This window comes from Etheostoma spectabile, chromosome 3, assembly GCF_008692095.1.
Source record: "Etheostoma spectabile isolate EspeVRDwgs_2016 chromosome 3, UIUC_Espe_1.0, whole genome shotgun sequence".
NCBI lineage: Eukaryota > Metazoa > Chordata > Actinopteri > Perciformes > Percidae > Etheostoma > Etheostoma spectabile.
This window is the reverse complement of record NC_045735.1, coordinates 848,069-851,175: the sequence shown is the minus strand read 5'-3', so window position 1 is coordinate 851,175 and position 3,107 is coordinate 848,069. Positions and strand designations below refer to the sequence as shown.

General features: G+C 42.8%; 1 protein-coding gene across 1 annotated transcript in view; it reads left to right on the top strand.

Annotated features, from left to right (window-relative positions):
- LOC116680711 (SPARC-related modular calcium-binding protein 2-like) overlaps nt 1–2,158 on the top strand; it is a 12,366-nt gene extending 10,208 nt beyond the window's left edge. Inside the window, exon 6 of the mRNA XM_032509522.1 lies at nt 1,752–2,158. Coding sequence (XP_032365413.1) covers nt 1,752–2,085 — 334 coding nt within the window. The 3' untranslated portion in view covers nt 2,086–2,158. The remainder of the gene's footprint in view (nt 1–1,751) is intronic.
- The last annotated feature ends 949 nt before the right edge of the window (nt 2,159–3,107 follow it).

The window sequence follows — 3,107 nt, the reverse complement described above, 5'->3', positions numbered from 1 at the left end:
ACGTTTTTTTACAGTCGAGTACGGTAAGCTGCTCACGCAGAGGGAATGCATGATGGTGACTTTCCAGTGCACTGGAAAGAAAGGGCACATTCCCCTGAATCATGTGATGTATAATGATTAACACTGATTGAAAGAATAAGCTCAAAATCGGCAGAAGGATGACGCCGTGTCCAGGTGTTTCGTTCTCTATGTAGGATTTTTTTTATTTTAATTAGAGTATTAATAACAAGAACGTGCCCCGAATGCAGCTGGGACACGTGTAAAAGCCTCATGGTCACATGTGAGAATGGGTCTGTGTGCGCTGGAGCTGGTTGTTAGCTGAGGAAATGCAAGAGCTAGTTGATTGCATAGGGTGACCTTTGACATATGCAATTTAAAAATAAAACGCAGTACGGGTTTTCATGACGACATAAGTGGATAATAAATAAGTAAAAACAATGAGCAGAAATATCCGAACAGGGTTACGCTCAGTTTCTGATCACACTTTGATTAACAGAAGCAGCACAGAGAGCCCATCTGACTGGATGAATATCTAAAGCTCTGCATTAAAAGGTTGACATGCTTGGGTTAGCATTTAATATTTCTGCTTTGAATTCATGGCTTAGACCTTGGAAGTATGTTAAATGCATTTTCTACCCCGTAAAACATCACTAAAGTCATTGTTTTGAATTTTAAGATCATGTTAGACCTCTACATTGCTGTCAACACTCTCTTCAATCTGCAAAAAAATAGTATCAGGTCAGCCCTGTACTCATGTACATGCTGGTAAAACTTGACAAACTGTACAAATGCTGTTCAATCAACAACTCCAAAGGCCTAATTATACTTGTTTTTCACCTTAGACCACGGTGGATAAATACATTTCCTCTGGCCTGTTGCTAAGACGCTGCTCAGATTGCCAATTGAAAACCAATTTTACACTTGAGTGCACAACTCAGACGTGATAAACTGTTGGAAACTGTTTGCCTGTTCTGTGCTTCTCTTTGCCAGTCAGTCTTTTTAGTACTTGCCTCCTTCTCTCCATCTGTTTCTCTCTTAATTAATTTAATTTCACTGTTTCATCTCTTTTTTTCCCTCTCTTCATTTTAACCAATCTGCACACTGTCATTCACTCTCTTCCCTATCTCGCTCTTGCTTTCTCAGCATTACCAATTTAATTTATTTAATACTACAGAGGCCTCGTTATGTCAGATAGCACCGCTGCACACACACATACACACGCACACACACACACACACACACACACACACACACGTACAACCCAAACACAACACACACACACACACACACACACACACACAACTTTTTGGTTTTTGTCTTGTTTTTTGTCATCTCTTAATATCATGGTGATTGGATGAAGTCACACTGCTACTTCTGATATGAGTTGTTCATGCATGCGCAACACAAACACACACAAACACACACGCACGCACGCACACACACACACACACACACACACACACAACTTTTTGGTATTTGTCTTGTTTTTGTCATCTCTTTAATATCTTAGTGATTGGATGAAGTTACACTGCTGATAGTGAGGTTGTTCATGCATGCACACACGCCCACACACACGCACGCACGCATGCACTCACACACACACACACACACACAGTGTCCAGGTTTCTTATTCTTTTTCTTCCTTTGTGTTGGTTAACTTTATTACTTTCTAATTATCTATGTCTAATAACCACGATGCTGTTTATTCCTGCTGTGGTAATGTTTGGATTTGTCCTGTCTCTTCCCACCAGGGCCTCACACACCCCGTCCTCCAGTTCTCCCTCTCCATCTTTGAACCCTCCACCCTCTACCACCCTGTCCTTCTCCACTCTGGACGTGTCTTCTCCTGCTGTTCTGCAGGCCGTAGAGGCCTCTGGGCCAGAGGTCGTGCTGCGGTGGCACTTCATTCAGCTGGACGTGGACTCCAGTGGGGTGCTGAGCGAACGCGAGGCTCGACCTCTGCAGCAGTTCCTGCGCCAGAGGCTGAAGCCGCGACGGTGCGCCAAGAAGTTCGCTCAGTACTGTGACAGGGACCGAGACCGAGGCCTGACGCTGGAGGAACTGAAGGTCTGCCTGGGCCTCTGAGCCAGGTGTGTATCCCAAAGGACTGGGCTGTAATCTGACGCATTATTTGATAAATATCCCTTTTTTTAAGCAATTACATTCCAGTGTTTATACTTAAATTTCCTTTCAAACAAGGCAATTTTCAAAACTCCTTTTTTTTAAGGAAAAACTCAGGAAGAAGGTTCAGGAGCCTTTTAACAGTTTGACAGGAACATTTAATGGAGACTCAATCAATCACTCTCTAAAGTTCCCGTCTCCCTGAAGGTGTATTTATAGCTTTAGTGCGTAACTTTTTTTGATATTAAAAAACATCTGTTACATTCAAGCCGTTGCCAAATGAGTTGCTAAGCTGATTTTGGCGTCCGGGGACTTTCCCACGCAGAAACTCGACTGAAGATAATTACCTCTCAATCCTCTGTGTCCTCCTTGGTTACTAGCAACTGCCTGGGGGCATGGGCGCAATCACCAAAAGCTTGTATCATGTGGACGGGTCGACAGTTTTGTTGTCATTAGAATTCCTCATGGGGGAGACAAACTCCGCACTATAGGTTTAAACTCATGCTGAAGACGTTACGTTTAGCTGAACCTTTAAGGTAAACAAAGATATTGCAGACGCCTAAAACATGGATGCTAAAGTCTAGTTCAGCCTATCTCTCTCTCTGTCTCTCTCTCTCTCTCACTCTCTCTCTCTCTCTCTGTCTCTCTCTCTCTCTCTCTCTCTCTCTGGGAAGTATGCTAAAGTGTGGCTGGCCCTCCGACCTCCAAAAGAAGACTAAATATTTCCTTGTCATGCAGCTGCCTAGACTCCCTGAATCTATAGAGACGAACATAATTATACATGAACAGGTTTCCCACTGTTAGCCATGTATGAGTACAAGCTATTACAATACATGAATACCCTGAAAAACAGTATCTTTAGCCTGACAAACACACTATAGCTGCACATCTTTAACCAAACTTTAATTGCCTAAAACTAACTGGCAACAAAGCAGGGAAACAACTTAATATAATCTAAACCCAAGCCAAGAAACATTACAACAGCA